Source organism: Dermacentor andersoni, chromosome 2 (assembly GCF_023375885.2).
Source record: "Dermacentor andersoni chromosome 2, qqDerAnde1_hic_scaffold, whole genome shotgun sequence".
Taxonomy (NCBI): domain Eukaryota; kingdom Metazoa; phylum Arthropoda; class Arachnida; order Ixodida; family Ixodidae; genus Dermacentor; species Dermacentor andersoni.
Genome location: NC_092815.1, coordinates 202,864,682 through 202,883,738, shown reverse-complemented (window position 1 = coordinate 202,883,738; position 19,057 = coordinate 202,864,682). Strand labels below are relative to the sequence as shown.

General features: G+C 45.9%; 1 protein-coding gene across 3 annotated transcripts in view; it reads left to right on the top strand.

The window, feature by feature from the left end:
- The window catches only part of LOC126540226 (chymotrypsin-like protease CTRL-1), a 139,154-nt gene that overhangs the window by 86,332 nt on the left and 33,765 nt on the right, over positions 1 to 19,057 (top strand). For 2 of the 3 annotated variants that reach the window (XM_055075894.2, XM_050187024.3), the window contains exon 6: positions 13,644 to 13,718. The exons of the other annotated variant lie outside the window; for it this stretch is intronic. In XM_055075894.2, coding sequence (XP_054931869.1) covers positions 13,644 to 13,718 — 75 coding nt within the window. The remainder of the gene's footprint in view (positions 1 to 13,643; positions 13,719 to 19,057) is intronic. 3 annotated transcript variants of the gene reach the window in all.

The window sequence follows — 19,057 nt, the reverse complement described above, 5'->3', positions numbered from 1 at the left end:
TCCAAAGAAGCTTTGTTCTTATGTGGGCAAGTATGCGATAGTCTATCGCGCCCAGTCCGCTACGCGGGCAGTGAACCTACAGCAGCAGCTCACTGCAGTCCTTACGTTTACGCAGAGGCCCCACTCCGGTACAATCATCGTGAAGAAGCGAGGAAAATGTAAGCCGAGCACGCTTTTCTTCAACAGATCCTTCGATTACAGTAGCTGACACTAAAAGTCATATGGCGAGATATACATACTCCACTGTTCAGCTCACTAAAGATACAATATCAAAAATAGTTCCGCACAGGTCAATAGGTAAAAAAGCGCGCGAAATAAACACAGTCAAGGGAGGAACACAGGAAAAGCTCTGTCCTGACCCTGTGCTCCCTTGTCCGCGTTTATTTCGCCCACTTTCTTTTTCACCGATGAATTCGTACCAACTAGCTCTCATTCATATCCTTTTAAGTATAAGTCAAACAGCGTCGTTGGCGCAGAAAATGCAAAAAGAAAGGTGCTTGTCATGACCGTAATTTCGTGTAGGCGACGCACTGTTAAAATGATGTGGCTGGCTTTTGGAAGCACGTGCAACTAAATTTTTTATTTCATTCGGCGTTATCTCATTGTTTCATACAATTTTGTAAAACGCTTACACGTAGTTAGTACCCAGACACCACCGGGATTTTTCCTGGCCGCGATTGGCCTACGCTACCCGCTACGATTGCTAATTTCAATTTATCCATTAGCCCTGGAAGCACTCTTTACCCCAGCCTTCACTCATGTATCAAGCTTCAAGGAATTTTTTCTGAGCAACAAGCACTCTTCAGCGGGGGGCAGAGAACAGAGGGAAACAGCGTTTTTTTTTTTTATGAACAGCATCGTTCCTTTTTTGTTATGGGTATATATAGCTCAGTCTGCTTCAGGTGATAATAAGGTTCAGTACTTCCACGTTGCAATTCACTACATCGGTATGAGATTGATTACCTTGGGTTTGGAGAGCAGGCCTGCAGTCTTCTAACTTAAGCCTCATATTTATCCAGTTGTATTCTCTGAGCTGGGCCGAATTACCTTCGCCACCCCGCTAGAAACACTGCTTATGAAAATTTATGCATCAACGCTGTGCTTGAAACACATAAAACAAGCAAAATGGACAAGTTATTGTCAACATAGTGACATTTCGTTGAGAGAAGTTTCAGAATATCATCACAATGCAAACCTTAAGGGCAAATTATTATAGGTAGCTATATCTGACCGGTACATGGACAGCATTAAGACGACAGCCGTAACAGCGGCAGTGACGAAGACTGCGCTACAGCGATGCCAACCAATAATCGCACAGCCAGCATGGCGGTTGCATCATGACGGCTGACACAGCATGCACAGGCCTTGTATCTATATTTGTGTGTGGCATATAGATTTTCCTGTTGTGGCCACTTGTGCAAAGATAACATGTTCATAAGTCACATAATCCTGATGATGTTGATTACATACACCACGATGTGTGAATCACAAATTTTTTCACATATACGCGTATTGCTGTAAAGCAGGTAGAAGCAACTGATTGCTAGGCGTGTTTTTGGTAGCATGAAGCTATAGTCAAATGCCCTGGACACCAGACCACTGTAATGAATAAGCGTCCTTGTTCTTTTTCCACTCAAACTTAAGTGTCAACGTGGCTGTCCGCAGTTACGACACCTATCACTTAAATCCCACATCACCCCTCCTTCCGCAAAGTTGATGTTACTGGCCCTTAAAAAATTGCAGTGAAGTTACGCAGGGTGGCAGAACCAGTAAATAGCAGCGTACATGCACGGAATAAAATTTCCTTTGTTGTTAATTTCATTGTGCATCCAGGATCTAAGCAGTGAATGTTCACAAGCTTTCCGAACTTGAAATGTGGTACTCGTACTGATAAATCAGCATTGAAGTCGATACGATTTCGCACGTCTCTCGAGTTACGGGAATAGTGGTGGCTGCGTAATGACCCTAATATGGGGCAAAGGTTCGTGTACTCAAAAGGTTCTGATAGTTCTCTTAGGCGGAGCCTCCGAGAACCCAATTGAGGACAAAGCCGTTCGTTTCGAACGCACACACAAACGTTTAATGGAACTAAAGAAGGCTTAAAAATAAATAGAAGAAAATGGCAAACATAAAAGAAACACTCAAATACACATCAAGACACACATTTGGGGCTAGTATGGAGCTAAATGGTGCCCGAGTCCGGGCTTGCCACGACGGCAGGGATACATAACAGTCTCGAAGCTGCGACGCTGCGACAAGCAGGTGAAAGGAGTGGCGTCGGTCTCACCATAGGTCGCGGTGTAAGCTGACCGACCGGGCGACCGGAGCGCGCCAGCTCTGGCTAGGCGAGGTAAAGCAGGCGGCTTGGTGGCGCGAGTAGACGGCGTCGGCGTCCTGGCCGGGCAGCTGGGTGTAGAGTTCAGGCCCGTAGCCCGACTGCTCTTGCCCTGCCCATGGGCGCAGAAGCTCGAACGCCGGCCTCGGGCAGCAGGCGGCACGGCAGACGGGGGTGGCGTTCTGGCCGGGCAGCTGGCATAGAACTCGGGCCCGAAGCCCGACTGTTCTCGTCTCGCCCCCGAGCGCAGAAGCTCACCGGCCTTGAGGAGCTGGCGGCACGCTCAGGTAGACGGGCGACTCACAGGAACAGGTTGGCAGGAGGCCCCGGTCGGGTAAAGTCCTGGTGGCTCGGGTCCGGAACCCGACGGCACGTCTTCAACGCCCGCTCCGGTGGTTGACCTCCTCCTGCCGTCGCTTCCGGGGACTCTCCTGGCGTCTCCCCTGCGTCTCCTTTGCGTCTCCCTTGCGTCTCCTCTCGTTCTCCCTTGCGTCTCCCCTTTCTGCCAGCGCACCACGCTTTTTCTTCTCTCTGGCCGATTAGGCATTCTCCGATTGGCTGCCTGACGCCCTGTGGTCCTTCCTAATTGGTTTGCCTTTCTTCGTTTAGTTGTTTTTCCTGCGCCACGCGATCACGTGCCGGATGCTCTTCGGCGTCGTCGTTTTCCTCCTTCCAGCACGGGATTTGCCGCGGCTCGCGCACTCCTTGTCGTCTGCTCCTGACCGTCCCGATCACCGCACTATGTCGCGCACCACACATCACAGGCTGCAGGAAGAAACATGAAATACATCTTTTTTTTTAGCCCTGTACCAAGGCGCTTATTTTTATGGCTTCTGGTACAGACGTCCTGAAAATGAAGCTAGCTGAAAAATCAACTTTATCTTGCGTGCGCGACACCTCCAATTCGCTGAAAACGGAGTACTGCACTATGCGCACTATAACAACATCTAAGTAGCACGTCAGAAGGGACCGAAAAGAAAAAAAACGATATTTTTGACGGTAACGAAAACGTAACCGAAATGTTATTTGTATTTAGTTTTGGAGTGAAACCGAAATATTGTTTATCAGTTTTCAGTTCAAGGGGAAAGTCGGCAATTCGAAACAAGCGACGTCAGGCAACAAGCATTAGCGCTTATTTCAAGGCTCGGCATAGGCGCGTACATATGGCAGGTATAGTGCGAGCGATAGCTGGTCGAGCACTCCGCTAATCTACGCCTGCCGCTCGTTGCACTAGCAGATCGGCATCGTAACAAACCCCAGGGCTTGGGCGCTGAAAAGCTTATTGTATTGCTTTATATGGGCACAACGCCTTGTTACCGAAGGTTTATCGTTCGTCTATTTTCGTTTAAGTTTAACCTAATTTAAACGAGAATAAACGTGCTCAGTGACTAAAGGCACTGAGCAACATCTCAGTATTCGTAATTCACTTATTGGGAATAAATACTCTGGTATTATCGTTGCTTCTGCATTTTTTGCGTGCGAAACAATATCCTTATTAACCGTTGCGAATCATTCTTTGTTTTTATTCGTTCCGGAGCAGTACCGGAACGGAACTTTATTTAGTGTAGAGGAACTCAAACCACAACGAGAAACTTTTCGTTCCGATACCCTGCTTTCATGTGAACCAACATTAGGAAGATAATAACGGGATGGAGAACAGCTGATGGTCCGAGCAAATGCGGTCTTGAAAGTGAAGCTCTAGATGCAGGAACCTCTGAGATCATATGCGGCACAATATTCTCACCCCTCAAAGGTACCAACCAATGAGCTCGGAAAGAACGTTAGCCTCAGCAGCACTGTGAGATAAGCACTATTATATTTAGCAATGTGAAAAGTAGAAAAGACACATCTAAGAATCTCATAATGTTTACTACCCTGTTGAAATATAGTTTCAATGTGATTCCATTAAAGACGTTAATTCGGATGAAATAAAGAGCTACGCAAATCCACATGGAAATATGATTCTTTAGGTGAAAAAATGAATTCTCTGGACAGCGGTTGAGCCGTTCAATGAAGCTTCCGATGCGCTTCCATGATGCAAAAATTAACAACGCGCGTCTATGCACTTCACAGTACATCTGAAGGGATCGTCATGGAGTAGCTGATGATGCGAGTCTCACACGTTTGGCCAGAATTCAAGAAAGCTTGCTGGCCTTACGCTTAAAAAAGTCGATCACGTCAACGTGGTACTTTAGACTTACAGATTGGAAAATAGTAACAGTTTGGGCTATAACAGAGTAGAGAGCTTGGTTAATTAGTACAAATTCATTGATAAGGAGCACGAACAAACTGCCACAGAAAACCTAGACAACGCCTTCGCCTGACTGAAACTTGGTTATTCAAACGAGGAAAAAATATGAAGAAAAAGAGCGAAGCAGTAAAGAGAGGAGGCGAACAAATAAAAGTAAAAAAAAATATTTAAGAACTGCGTTTGTCGGGTATTATTCCACTTGTCATTGTTTTATTCTTTTTGAAAGAAGAAAACCTTGAAATTACAAGTGCTTACTTGTGGTTTTTATGTGTTCTGTTTCAGCTTGTTCGTGCTCCTTAACAACGAAGTTGTGCTATATCAGTTAGAAGCTTATAAAGTAGCCTTGCTTAGACAGTAAACCTGTCTAAGTGCTGTTTATCTTTAGTGAGCTTTGTTTACTGTGACAAACATATCTAATGGGAGTTCCAAACAGCATGACAACGACCGTTCCATTCATGCTAATTGATGCAGCCGTTTTCTCAAGCCTGATTGGGGAAACGTGCCTACGTTCTTCAGCTACATTGCAGGGTTCTTAGCTTCTTCGAAATATGCCTCCTTAATCGAGACACAAAAAGATACCTTAGCAGCAGGTGATAGCATTTAATCATTTCCTTCCAGGAAGATGATAGCAAGCATTCTTTAAAATATTTATCTGCCTTGTCAGCAATCGCTACTTATTCATACGTGTACGCCCTGAGAAACACATGATCACGTACACTTTAGGACTGTCCGGAAGCCTTGCCTTGCTATGCAAAATATTTTTCACAGGGAAGTCTTCAGGGTAGGAAAAGGCCGTAACCTTTGCTTAAAGCTTTCTAGACGGGCAGTGCGAGGCTGTAGAACAAGGGTTTGTAGTGTTCATGAACGTGGTGCGGTTGTTCTTTGATCTCCCCCTTGGTCTTCCTTCATGGAGAGCTCGTAGTGTGAGCTCATTCGGCAGCTAGCGACGCGTGCAAGTCTAGTATACGTTTCTCGTTTGCTTAAATTTTTTGCGGACGTTTTCCGAAATGCAGTCGTATTTCAAAAATACAATGGTCGCTACGCCAGTATTTGCACATTAAAATGAAGCTTTCGTTGCGTCTTCCTTCGATTTTTTCACTGCTGCTGCTGTCTTGCACGCCACGTCAGGGGGCTGTTGAGAACTTGTGGAATGTATATGGCATTAGCTCGGGTGACCTTTCCAACGATCTTCGGGGCCGTCGCAACAATACCCTCTGGAATTCCCTGGCCGTTGCCACAATTATCCCTGGAATTTCCTGGGCATCAATACAATACGCATAATTACAGCCTTTGGAAGGCTGTAATTATGCGTGAGCATCTCGCAAAAGATTGCAGAAGTTGGACCGCTTACATTTGTACTTACGCGTAAAACCCCATAAGGGACCTATAAGGTGGACAGGGGAGACAGAGAGTGGGTGAACCCAATGCCGTGACCCAAACGGGTGAATAACAATTTTACGCTCGTGGCAGCTTGTATACATGACATGACCGCGGCAAAAGGGGGAGGCCGCCGTGAGAAATCCTCCTTCGTTTGGGATCTCTACAATAAAATAAACGATACTACTAGACATGGTGACAGTTAGGGACAAACTGTACATATATGATAATATAATAATACTGCTGCTACTTACGAAACGTGAAACTTATTTATTTGAGACAACCAGTACACATAGTTGCCTAGGGAATCGGCGTAAAGGCACAGAAAGCCTGTCAGACCGTCGATCACCCGCTTATACACATATGAATAGCCAGTCATACCTAAATATGAACATAGCTTGGAAAAGAATACACACGGTGATTTTTTTAAGGAAGTCATGCCATTATACACAATATATGTATATTGAGATGATTTCCACACGAAAACAAACAAAAAGAACCTTATACAAAGCTATAGAAATAGACGAGTGTAGCACATGCAAGTTACATAGGATAAAGAAAGGTAGTGAAAATGATGTAACGTTAACTTTAGATTTTTAAAAGGTAGACGGAAATCTTCATATAAAAGTAATAGTAAGATAAATAATAATGGTAATAATATTTCAAGGTACGGTACGACCCGTTTCTACTGTTTTCGACAAATAAAGACCGTGAAAGTTTCTCCATGCGGATGACTGACGCAGGGCGTGCAGAGGTGAATCCACATTAAAGGGCCCCTCGCCAGGTCTGGGCATTTTTAGGTGACGAGCGCAGAGCACACAATGCGAGATAACGATCATGTCTGCATAGGCATTATTACATCGCTACGCGCTACGGAAAGGTCTGAGATTTCAAATCGAACGCCGTTTGCCTTTCTCCTGGCGACCCAGCGTGGTTGCTCAGTGGATAGGGTGTTAGGCTGCTGAGCACAAGGTCGCGGGATCGAATCCCGGCCAGTGCGAAAGCACCCGTGTACTTAGGTTTAGGTGCACGTTGAAGAACCCCAGGTGGTCGAAACTTCCGGAGTCCCCCAATACGGCGTACCTCATAATCAGAAAGTGGTTTTGACACGTAAAACCCCCCATTAAAATTTTTTTTTCTCCTCGCGGCCGCCGCGCCCCAAGCCGGAGGATGCTGTGCGCGTGCTATTGCAGCTACGTACACGTGTTCGTGCTGTGACGTCCCTTGTTGATACACGTAACTTCGAGAATTTTTCGAGGCGACATTTGTTATTTGTGTAATATGTTGCCCGAATAGACCAATTAAAGCCTAGACAATAAAACTCACAAAGCGAATGTGTGCGTGTTTTTGTTTTATTTCTCCCTGCAGAAAGATAGCTGTACTTCCGTTTCGTCTGCTTGTTCCCTCGTCGTGCAGTCCCGCGTGCAGACACTGAAGATATGTCATTTTCAGCCGTGTTCCAGTGCAGGATCTTGTTCTCTGATCCGCTTGTATCTGCCTCAGTATTCGTGTAGCACTGACTTATATAGCCAGTGAGGTGTCCTCGTGCTCAGCGCGCAAAATCGTGCGCGGCGCGAAACGAGACAATCGCAACAGCTTGCGCGCGACGCCGTCAGCGGAATTGTCCCGGGAATCAAAAAAAGCGAGGAGATAAAAAAATGAGGGCGGGGCCCATGACATATGCGTGACGCAGTCCTCGAGGCGCGGTATGGGAAAACGCAGGGAATGAATTTCGCTGGCGGAGGCTGGACAGCGCAAGTGGAAAGAGTGTCTCGCTTTGGCAGTGGAGCTGGCCTCCTGAAATCATAGGTTGGCAACACTGGAATACTTCTATCTCGGCTATTGTTGAGCCGATTTGAAAAGTCTTTGCGTCGGAACGCTCCCTTGAGGATGCGTAACAATTTCCAACGTGTAACCGAAGTTTGCTGCGTGGCCTGGCGAGGGGCCTATTAAAGTACTGCGGAGGGAAAGCGAGAATACACATGGGGTGGCCGAGCATAATCAGCACTTCAGCCACGATGCGCCTACCCTGCAACATTGGGAGGCCTTGATGCGTGATGGAAGCCCGGGTGGCCAGCTGGTCCATCGGGCGTGGCACGTTGGAGCAGCTATTTCTCCAAAACCTTTCTCCACCTCATTTTAGTGCTAACGTTCTCTCACGCTATGGACAATGGCGCGCTAATACGTCTGGAACAAACGCGTTTCGCTGTGTACTACTCAGAGAAACGCAAGTGGTATCGCATGGTAACATGTAGCACCATATGATCACTGTCGTATGCCGTCAAAATCACCGCCAAATTCTGACAATGTACACAAACTGCAGAGAAAACTTCACTTGAATCGATTTCCACAGTTTGCAGGATCTGCGTATTTCCTTCCGCTACACTTTCAAGCGCCTAAGAACGTATGTTACGTCTTGGTTTGTAATGCGTTCTTGTGGATTTCTTACTCACATAGGCTACATTGTATACGTTAGGAGGCTGCAGCACTGATTTTTATCTCATGGCTTTGTCGCGGAATTCAAGCTGTTAAAAACCCCTAGTATTAGAAAATGGCATTTAGAGCGCTTTGATGGTGCATGGCATACCGTTGGCGGAAAATCATGTTCTCGTTCGGATAGGCTCAGTAAGAATTCATAACGCCTAAGGTGTGCTACTCGTTCAGGAAAAGCTGGCAGCACACTTTTCTGCCTCAATAGTTTCGCTTCTACGTGCGCTGTGTCTAAGAAAAAGCTTTAGATGCATTTACAAGATGTGTTGCTGTCATCACCATAATTTCAAGTGGTGCAGATTGTCCTCTGACGAACACGCTCCGGAGGAATCGGCCTTGTGCCTTGCTGGCACTGACTTTGCGACGAGGGCCAGTCAATGATTGACCAATGTGGTGCCCGCGTTGTTTCCGTCATGTTTGACGCAGTGTAAGCGCAGAATGGCTTGCTCATCTTTGTAGAGCAGCTTTTAGACGCCCGCTATTGCGTTTAGCGCCGACTTGCCTCGTCCTCTTTCAGCGTAACCGAGCGAACGAGGGCCGCGAACGATGAATGAGCGAACGCGGAGCGCAGCGGGGGTTAAAGACGGCGAGAGTAAATAGAGCGCTAGGAAGGAAGCGGAGTAAGAGGGTGTGGCGAAAGCGTAAGAAGAAGCGCATAGTGCCGCGCAAGACGGGTTCATCAAAGACGACCGTTACGAGGTGGCTCCAGATTGGCTCGCCGCCGTCTGTTCCTCGATGATGCCATGGGTAAGGCATCCGGCAAGCGCGTTCACCGATACCATATATGGAAACAAAGGACTGCATGAGCGGAGGTCTGTCGGCGGCGGCTGCTGTGATCGTGCCCACGCGTCACCTGCGCGCTCCCGATTAGCAAGGCGGTCGCCCCACACTTCGCTCATCTTGCAGTGTGCTGCAAGAGACAGATTGTCCGCGCCAGCCACTCTACTCACAGCGTTCTCTTCCTTATATAAACAATGTGCCTATGTAATCATGATACAAAATAGAGGGTGTTTCTTGAAGAAAGAGTATGTGTGAAAAATAGAGTGGTCCGTAACTGTACGTACATGCATGTCTCTCTCAAAATCTTTGCCTCAATATATCGCCAAGTGAAAGCACATACAGAGCAGCGCTCAAATTTCGCATTAGGGAGTATTGTAATTGCCGGTGATTTTTTTGTAGCACGTATATGTAAACATACAGGCAGTTTAATGGAGCGCGCAAAAGACTGACGTTAGTCATCCGACGTGATGACGCAAGGCTAATGGGCAAGCTCAAAATTAACAACTTCGTACGTTCTTACACCAACGAATGAACTGACTCAATCTCACTAAACAGTTCACTGGAGTTTATGTAATGCTCATGCAGACGTTCCTGTCATTTCTCAACAACGTTCTAGGGAACTCCTGCTCTGGCGTTCAATGTGACACATACCTGCTGTTATGTGAAAAATGCACCCCAATTGCTGAGGCGCTGCATTCATATAAAAAATACCGCAGTTTCGCCATAAGGGCGAAATAATCGTAGCTGTAGTGGCAGTATGAATTGAATTAAACGTAAGCTGACCCTGTAAAAACGAACTGTTGTGCTAAGAGTCCTCTGTCTGAATCGTGCCATCGGTCAATTTCATTTGTTTATCAATTAAAGCCAACGTCTTAGCGACTCTACCAGGACTTTTCCGTATAGAGTATGGCTCAAACCTCTCGCCTGGGCCAATCCCGGAAGTAGTGCACAGTTGCTTCAATACAATTACACCATTTTCATGTTTGAGTTCTATTATTGTTTTGCATTTTTGATATTGTGAGCCCAGCACATGCCTGACCTTCAATTTTATCATCTCCTAATATAATCATCCATTTTACATCTTCTTCATCAGTATATATTATCACCAGTAGCTCAGCTTGATTCTCGTGGTTAGTAGCACGAGCTCGGCTGGGATAAAGCGATTCTTTACAAGTAATGTATGCGCTTTTCCTTCCCCAAGACCTCTCGCACGTCCTCAATGGAGCTCCACTCGGGTCGTCGCATAACACCACCGGCCATACTCGCTTCATCGAATTCAGGCATGTCCGATGCCGCTGCTCTTCTGCAGCCTTCGCCTTCCGTCATCACCATCAACAGCCACCTACGCGACCCCCAAGTCTTCGCTGGTCTACGCGGGGATGAGGTACAAGACTGGCTCCAAAACGACGACTTCGTAAGCGACTTGAACAAGTGGAACAGTCCACAGAAATTACGGGGCGTCCCGTTCTACCTGTACGCTGTCGCGAAAACCTGCTTTTTGGAACCATGAGCCTGATCTTGCTGAATGGGCGACGTTCAAGCAACAGCTTTGGCAGATTTTCGGTGCCCCAGCTGTTCGCGCTGAGGACGGGAAGAAGCTCGGTGAGCGCATCCGATTCTCTGGGGAATCGCAGACCTCACACATTGAGAATGTGCTTGCATTGTGCAAGCGTGTGAACACCACCATGTCCGACAGCGACCGCATACGCCACATTATAAAGGCATAAACACCGTCGCCTTCAATGACCCTTGCTAATCAAAATCCTGCTACCATAAAGGATGCGATAACCACTTGCCAGCGAATTGAGGAGCTCCAGTCCCTTCGATACTTGCCGCGTCCTCTTCTTCGGCTTTACCTATCGCAACCCTCGATTGGCTAAGACTAGGCAGCCCAGCTGCCCTTGTGTCCCGCCAACGTATCGACCCATACTGCCGAACTATTCTCCAATGCATGGAAGGTTCTTTGTCACCTCCGAACGCCCGACTTTGTCGACAACCTAATCAATTCAAGCTGTACAATAGGCTTTACATCCCTATATTTATCACGTCGATGGCAACAAATGGGTCCCGGTCATACCACGTTCTCTGCAATGTGAGGTGCTCGAAGCCTTTCACGATTATGCGACGGTCGGTCATATAGGCTACCACAAGACGCACGACAGAATACGAAGTCGCTGCTCCTGGTCTGGCCTGTCTTTAGTCGTTGCGAAGTACGTTGCATCCTGCGTTCGCGGTCAAAGCCGCAAACGACCGACAACCGCTTCTTTTCGCTCTTTACAACCTCTGTCTTGCCCCGCTTCGGCTTTTGAAGTAGTTGGAAGAGACTTGTACGGTTCTCTTCCCACGACCTCAGATGGTGATCGCTGGATTGTAACGGCCGTAGACCACCTAACACGCTACGCGGAGACATCTCTACCATCTGGCACGGCTGCTGAAGTCGCTGTTTTCTATCTGCACCACATTATTTTACGCCATGGCGCTCCGCGCGTTCTCGTCAGCGACCACGGCAGAGTGTTCCCCTCTTCTATCCTTACCGAAGTTCTACGGGTCTCTAACACAATCCACAAGACGACTTCCAATTACCATCCGCAGACCAACGGCTTTACGGAGGGTTTGCATCGTACCCACTCCGACATGACTGCGATGTACATCCGCCCCAACCACACGAACTGGGATGCCATCGTACGGTTCGTGACATTCGCCTATAACATGGCTACGCGACGTACCACCGGCTATTCACCTTTTTTTCTCGTCTATGGCCATTCACCAAGTTTCATTCTTGATGCACAGTTCATTTCGACTCCTGTACCCTCAGAAACTCCTTTCTAGGAACAGTTTCTGTCTCGCCATGCGGACTGCCGTCACCTCGCCTGTCTTAAAACCGCCATCTCCCAGGAGGCTCGCAAGTTTCGTTACGACTCGACCCACCGTGCAATGACCTTTTCCCCTGGCGACGAAGTTCTTCTGTGGATTCCTGTGCGCGTTCCCGGCTTAAGCCAAAAAGTTATCCCGCGTTTCATTGGACCTTACACGGTCATTGAGCAGACACCACCAATCAATTACCTCGTCTCACCCCTTTGAACGCCCTCCGATTACCGTTGCCGTGGGACATAGGTAGTGCATGCCTCTCGCTTAGAACCATATACTCAACGAATTTCATAATACCTCCGCGCGGCCAGGCGGCCGCTTCCACAGTGAGACGCAGTTAGTGTGGGCGCAACACATGCCTGACTTTCCAACTTCAGCGTCCCCACATATCGCCATGTATTGTACATCCTTTTCATCTGTATATACCATCACCAGCAGCTCAGCTTGGTCCTTGTGGTTGTAGCACGAGCGCGGCTGAGATAAAGGGGTTCCTTACAATGTTTAAGCCTAGGAATATTAAATATTATGTTGGCCCCGTCTCTCCTCTGGTCTTCGTCTTTTGACTGGTTTATATCTCAAGATCTAAGATAAAAGGCATGCGCTTTCGGCGTTTTCTTTCATGACGCTTGTTTGTGGGGTGCCATACTAAAAGATTTTTAGAAATACATTTGTCAAGAATTTGAGACCTGATGTGAACAACTTAAGTGAAGAATGACGTGGCTGTGCAATATAACGGGCATATACAAGCATGTCATACATGCTATGCCGTCGGTGATGAGGAGGGCAAAAATTCATTTGCAGTCTCCATATAATCGCAATATAAAAGACTGTTCATGTTGAACCGTCTTCAGCAGACGCAAAGGCAGAATGATTGTGGCAGCATTTACTAAATACTCAACAACCACAATTTTTCTTATGTACCTGCTAGTGCTGAAATTCGCACGAAAATACAGCGTCTCTCTGGCGTGGATGATATACATGTATACATATATATATATATATATATATATATATATATATATATATATATATATATATATATATATATATATATATATAGTTGGTCTTTATTTAGGTCTTTATTTCTTGTTCACTGTTAGCTTTTATGTAATAACACGCCCTGTAATGTTCCCTGCTGCCACCCCCACCCCGTATGTAATGCCTCAATGAGGTCTTTGAGGGAAAATAAATTATGATGATGATGATGATGAATAAGCTTAAGGCTATGTTATCAAAATAATGCTAGGTTGCTGGTCTTGTTTGCTCATCGCTAGCAGTTCTGTATATTCACGGGGAAATTCACTATTCTAGTGCAGCAACAGCACCTAACCCATTTCTCTGGACCGCATTGTGGCTTAAAAATATTCAATTATTCATTCGATTGGTCTCCTAATAATTACTATAGACGAGAGATCATCATAGGTGAGAATTACCCTACCGAGTGTAACATAATATTCAAGGCTAGAACATTTTGTGAACAAAAAGATTTTCTAAAAGCCTTGCGGGAAATTGGTTTCATAATACCTTTTTCCTTAATCGCAGGTACGGATATCCATTACGTTTTCGAACGAGTCATCTTACAATAAAAATTACGATGATGTCTGCCCCGACTCACATGTAAGTAAATGCTCACTCCAAAACGTGCTAGGCGCTATGAGGCAGCTTACCTTGCCACAATGTAGGTTGTGTTTATAGAATGTGGCTGTTTTGTCTGCGGACCATTAAAAAATGCCTGCTGAAGTTACTCCGATTGCGACACTACAATTAAATTATCTCCCTAGGCGGATATGATATGCAAGAAAACACAAACCTATCGATTTACTAATAAGTCTAACTTGCTATAATTGCCTTCCTATTTACCAAGTTTATGGCAAATGTTTGTGTTGGAAAGTTGGAGGGCATGATGAGAAAGTGTTGTTCCATATTACTGTATTTGAAAACTTTTTTAACATACTGCAGTGGACGTAGGGCTATTGCTAGAGTGTGTACAAGTCTAAAGTACTAGTGAAAGTGAGAATATTGATAGAAACACAGTCAGAACTTATACAACAAGATGGTAAATGTTATTACGCTGCATTACCAGCTATTACGGTAAAAATTCGTTCGATTGGAGGGAACAGATATTGCCAGGTAAAGAATTTCAAGGTAAATAGTACGGGGGAAAAACTGCATTTAAACGTGCCAGTGTGAGCGAAAGCCGGTTTCAGGTTAAGTTCATGATAACTGCACGTTGAAGGCTGTTTAGCAACAGATAAGTATTCGCTATCTGATAGCCGACATAAAGAGTTAATGTTATTCTATATAAATTACAGTGAATCGATTTCACAGCATGGAAAGTGGTGATAAGTTAAATGAAGGAAGGACAGATTACGCGGAAAAGTATCTATCATATCTGCGACATATAAAGCGCACAGCTTTTTTGGTACCACCCCGAGCTGTTTGACATTGAATTGGTGGTGCAGGAACCAGCAATTGAAGGAAATTGTAGTATCATCGGCCTTAGAGAGATTAGAAGAACTGGCGAGGCATATGCATTGCTGAATAAGGGACATGTCCTCGTCTATAGAAGTCTCCTAGGTAAGAAGCAATACGGGGTGGGATTCGTAATCCATAAGGACGTAGCAGGCAACATTGACGTATTTTACAGCATTAATGAGAGGGTAGCTGTAGTCGTAATCAAACTTAATAAGAGGTATAGATTAAAGGTAGTACAAGCCTACGCTCCAACATTCAGTCACGATGATGAGGAAGTACATCAGTTTTATGAAGATGTTGAATTAGCGATGAGAAAAGTGCAAACTTAGTATACTGCAGTAATGGGTGTCTTCAATGCAAAAGTAGCGAAAACGCAGGCTGGTGAACAAGCAATTGGCAACTACGGCGTCGATTCTAGGAACGCTAGAGGAGAGAGGCTGGTAGAATTTGCAGAAAGGAATAAGCTTCGAATATTGAACACCTTTTCCAGGAAGCGTAGCAACAGAAAGTGGACCTGGAAAAGCACTAATGGTGAAACAGGATATAAAATTGACTTCATACTTTCTGCTGATCCCAGCATAGTGCAGGACGTAGGGTAAAGGGCCGGGTAAAGTGTAGTAAAGTGTGTGTAGTAAAGTGTGGCTAAAGTGTGTAGGGTAAAGTGCAGTGATCATTATTCAGGGCTAGGATTCACCTCAATCTAAAGAGAGGAAGAGCAAAATTGGCCAACAAGAAACAGGTTAGCCTAGAGCCATAAGGGTAAAAGCAGACAAATTCAGGCGGGTACTTGCAAACAAATATCCAGCCTTAGAACAAAGATATTATCAAAGAGACGTAATGAATGAAACCGTAACTAGGCTGGCTTCAGAGGCAGCAATCGAAGTGGGAAGCAAGGCACCAAGGCAACCTGTACGCAAGTTCTCACAAGTAACAAAGGACCTAATAAAGAAACGATAAAAAATGAAAGTGTTCAGCTCAAGAGATAACATAGAATTCGCGGAACTGTCAAAACTGATCAACAAGGCGAAAATAAGTGATATTCGCGACTATAACGTGAGAAAGGCTGAAGAAGCCGTCAAAAATGGACGCAGCCTGAAATCAGTGAGAAAAAAACTTGGCATAGGACAATCCAAGATCTATGCACTAAAAGATAAGCAGGGTAATGTCATCAGCAATCTCGAAGATATAGTAAAAGCAGCGGAAGAACTCTATACTAACTACCCAGAGTACCCAGAGGAGTCAGGATACCTCAATTGGGAACAGTAATAAATAGAATATAGAAACTCCTACAACTAGCGATGAGGTCAGATGGGCCTTGAAATACATGAAACAAGGAAAAGCGGCAGGAGAAGATGGAATAACAGTCGATTTAATCAAAGATGGAGGAGGCCTAATGCTTGGAAAACTGGCGGCTATTTATACGAAGTGTCAATCTACTGTAAGGGTCCCAGAAAAACTGGAAGAATGCAAAGAATATACCGATCCAGAAAAAGGTAGTTGTTAAAGAATTGAAAAATTATAGGCCCATTAGCTCACTCCTAGTACTATATAAAATACTTACCAAAATAATTTCCAATAGAATAAGGGCAACACCGGACTTTAATCAACCAAGGCAACAAGCTGGCTTCAGGAAGGGAGACTCTACAACCCATGACATTAATCAGGTTATCGAGAAATCCGCAGAGTACAATAAGCCTCTCTATATGGCTTTCATAGATCACGAAAAGGCATTTGATTCAGTAGAGATACCAGCAGTCATATCAGCATTACGTAATCAAAAAGTACAGAAAGCTTACGTAAATATCTTGGAAAATATCAACAGAGATTCCACAGCTAGCTTAATTCTCCACAAGAAAAGTAGACAGGTCAGACAGGGACACATAATCTCTCCAATGCTATTCACTACGTGCTTTGAAGAAGCATTCTAGCTATTAAACTGGGAAGGCTTATGAGCAAGGATCGACGGCGAATATCACAGCAACCTTCGGTTTGCCGATGACATTGTTCTATTCAGCAACAATGCAGACGAGTCATAAAAAAAGATTGAGGACTTTAAGAGAGCGTTAGAGAGTGTCAGAGTGGGATTGAAGATTAATATGCGGAAGACAAAGATAACTATAAATAGCCGGACAAAGGAACAAGAATGCAGGATCGCCAGTCGGATCGCCAGATGAGAGGGCCCACACGGTTGCGTGATAAACAGTGAGCATCTTGGTGCGTCTGGCCACACATTCTAAAGAGCGTCAAAGGTGTACTTCTTTATCCGTAATTTCCATCGTGCAAGCCTCCCCGTTGGATCCTTCAGTGAATAGAGAGAGCCAAGGGTGTGGTGGTGTGTGGTACAGAAAACGTGCGGCCGTATAAATAAGGACGTAATTTTTCCAGAACGCAGGCTAAACGAGGCATTCACACACTCCTAAGTTCACACTCCTAAATATTACGCTCTGAGGACGACAGAAGGTGGCGGGTGTAGGAAATGATACATTCCTGGTCGTGCTGGAATTGGGCGAGATCCGGACCTGTGCAGTCCCCACTAGCGTTGGTGCGAACTTCTGTTGGGGCCGACGGGTGAAATGCGCCAATATGGACAATGATGTAAAAACAAGCTAATGAATGTGGTATCTTGAGCTTTACCCCCCAAAAAGAGACATCCTTCTTGAGTATGTCAGTAAGTGGACGGGCAATGTCGGCAACATTCCTAACAAAGCGGCGGAAATATGGCCATAAGCCGACAAAGCTCCAAACATCTCTGACTGATCAAGGCACAGGACAGTCTTGGACGGCATTCACCTTTTCAGGGTCAGGCTGGATACCACTAGCACTAACCAGGAGACGAACAACAGATATCTGACCTCCAGCGAAATTACACTTGGTTAAGTCGCAGGCTAGAGCAGCAAAATGCCATGAGAATGGCGGACAGGCGGGTCAGGTGGATCTCAGAAGTAGGCGGAAAGCAATTCACGTCACCTAGATAGCACAGACAACTGGATCATTTATAGCCCCAAAGTAGAAAATTCATCATGCTCTCGAAGGTCTTGAAGAAATTACAGAATCTGAAAAGAAAGCCATCGAACTAGTAAAGCCAATCCGGTGTGACGAAGCAACTTTCTAGCGGTCCATGCAATCAACGTTAGTCCACCAGTATCCCGAACACAGCTCGATGGAGGAAAAGTACGCGGCTTCGCGGAGGCAGTCCGATGCGTCATCGACTCAAGGTAGTGAGTATACGTCCTTACGCGTAGTGTTGTTCAAGTGTCGGTGGTCAACACAAAAGTGCCATCTGCCGTCTTTCTTTTTAACTAACACCACAGTGAAAGCCCACGAACTGGAAGGTTTGATAACGGCTTTTGTGAACATTTTTCTGACTTAGCCTTGGATCTCACGACATTCGGCGAGAGAGACATGATAGAGATGGCTGTGAACAGGGCTCGCGTCATCTGTGCCGCTTTTATGCTGGAAGACATTTGTTTGGCTCGGAGAATCGATTGTGGAAGTCGTAAATGCGGTTGCGTGGTTCCAGGAGGCGGTGGAAGTCGGTAGCTTGAGAAGGGGAAAGGTCGACGGAGATAATTCCAGCAAAGGTACAGACAGGCCAACTGGTTGTGATGCAGATAAAAGGTGAACATTTGGGACTGGTGGGATTCAACGCGTAAATCTCGCAGTCTTCGGGAGCAGCGTTGGTGGCGAGCGACCTACCTTCCGGAAGTAGTTTAGGAGAGGCGCTAAAGTTAAACTGCGAATGGAGACGCGATTGCCGGTTAGATTCACGAGCGCGTTAGCCAGTGGCAATTTTGGCGAGCAGAATGTCTGTTCATGGGGAGAACACGTAATCGACATAAGCCCCAGAACACCTAGTGTTCATAGAGATATACATAGCGGATTGGGGGGAGGGTGGGTGCATGCGGGCATAATCGAGAGAGCAGAGACAGGACGAAGGTGTGGTTGCACAATCGGCTAGGTGAGGTAATTGAAGCTGCAGGAGGCCAGTCGCACAGTCAATGAAGCAGGAATAAGTTGCTATAAGTTGCAATAAGCAGGAAGCTCGGACGTTTGGGCGAATATTTGGCGCTTACAAGCTCGCCGCAGGTACTACCGCGACCCTTACATTCTTATAACATCGTTTCATGTTGATGCCATTGGTGAGGTGACAGCTGCCTCGGTGATGTGAGCGTTTTTTCGAGGTGGCTCTCAACATGCGCGAAAACAAGGGAAGACAAGATGGGATCGCACCGGACGGCGTCCTTCCGTGATCGATGTCTTCGACTTTGCGTTTTACGACGCAGCAGCTAAATTGAGTAGAGAAGGAGGCAGTACATCGTGGGAGACGCCCATATGACCACTGCCCATACGAGTGTGCTGCAATTAAATATCTCGCCTCAGCCATCGCCATGCGCGTCAGCATGTGGCTGCTGTGCGGCCGCAAATGTGGTATTACCGTTGTTTCTAAGATGTTAGCCAAAGTGTGTGCTGCATATGCGTGA